At 61.3% G+C, this 945-nt stretch overlaps 1 protein-coding gene across 1 annotated transcript in view; it reads left to right on the top strand.

Moving 5' to 3' along the window:
• The window catches only part of ercc1 (excision repair cross-complementation group 1), a 37,436-nt gene extending 37,035 nt beyond the window's left edge, over nucleotides 1-401 (top strand). The window contains exon 6 of the mRNA XM_078537178.1: nucleotides 129-401. Within this exon, the coding sequence (XP_078393304.1) occupies nucleotides 129-206 (78 nt within the window). The 3' untranslated portion in view covers nucleotides 207-401. The remainder of the gene's footprint in view (nucleotides 1-128) is intronic.
• Nucleotides 402-945: the final 544 nt, after the last annotated feature.

Genomic DNA, 945 nt, shown 5'->3' with positions numbered 1-945 from the left:
GGAGAGGGAGTGGAGGGAAGGGAAGGTGGGAACGCGAGGTCCGGCTCCCGGGTCAGGAAGAGGGTCCGGGGAACACACCTTCACGTCCCAGATTTGACGCCCGCCTCTGGTGTCTTTGCCTCACACAGGCCCGGAGGCTTTTCGATGTCTTCCACGAACCCTTCCTGCGAGTCCCCAGGCTCAACCCTGGCACAACGGGCACCTGATGCCCCCCCGCTCCCCGCCCAGCCCCGCCCCGCCTTCAGACCTCGAGCGACGATCGCCTTGGCCGGAATCGGCTGCAGCCCTTTCGACGCTGCGGCACCATCCGCGTGGATTTCGACATTCTAGGACCGACAGCCGACAACCCGCTGAAGATTGGACAAGATCTGGAACCTTCCGCAATAAAATTACCCTCGGGGAAGAAATCGGTGTGCGTCGTGTTTTTTTTTCACCCACTTTTGACCTCCACTGGCATTGCTCCTGGATGGAGCGGGGCAGCCGAACCCGTCCAGGCGGTCTAGAGGGATCTGGTTCCGTCACCAGCGGGAGGGGGGGACCCCCCACGGGACCCCCAGCGACTTCCCGACAATACCTCGACCATGACACAAACATGCTTGGCCTACGCCTTTGCATCGCTACATCACCTTCAGCCCAGTAAAACATCCCCGAGACCCTTCACAGGAGCGATTGTCCAACACAGCCGGACCCCCCCCGAACTCCGTGAGCAGATATCAGGGGCCAAAAGCTCGTGCAGAGAGGGAGGTTTTAAGTAGCGTCTGAAAGGAAGGAGGGAGGCGGAGGGGTTTAGGGGGGGAATTCCAGAGCTCAGGCCCCCGACCTCGCCACGAAAGCCAGCTGAAGGCCCGGCCGCCAATGGCGGAGCGATGGGAATCGGGGGATGCACGAGAGGCCGGAATCGGAGGAGATCAGAGATCTCGGAGGGTTGTAGGAACATTTTCAACC

Source organism: Cetorhinus maximus, unplaced genomic scaffold (assembly GCF_964194155.1).
Source record: "Cetorhinus maximus unplaced genomic scaffold, sCetMax3.hap1.1 HAP1_SCAFFOLD_2024, whole genome shotgun sequence".
Lineage (NCBI taxonomy): Eukaryota > Metazoa > Chordata > Chondrichthyes > Lamniformes > Cetorhinidae > Cetorhinus > Cetorhinus maximus.
The sequence above is the reverse complement of the archived record's forward strand: the minus strand, read 5'-3'. Positions and strand labels throughout refer to the sequence as shown.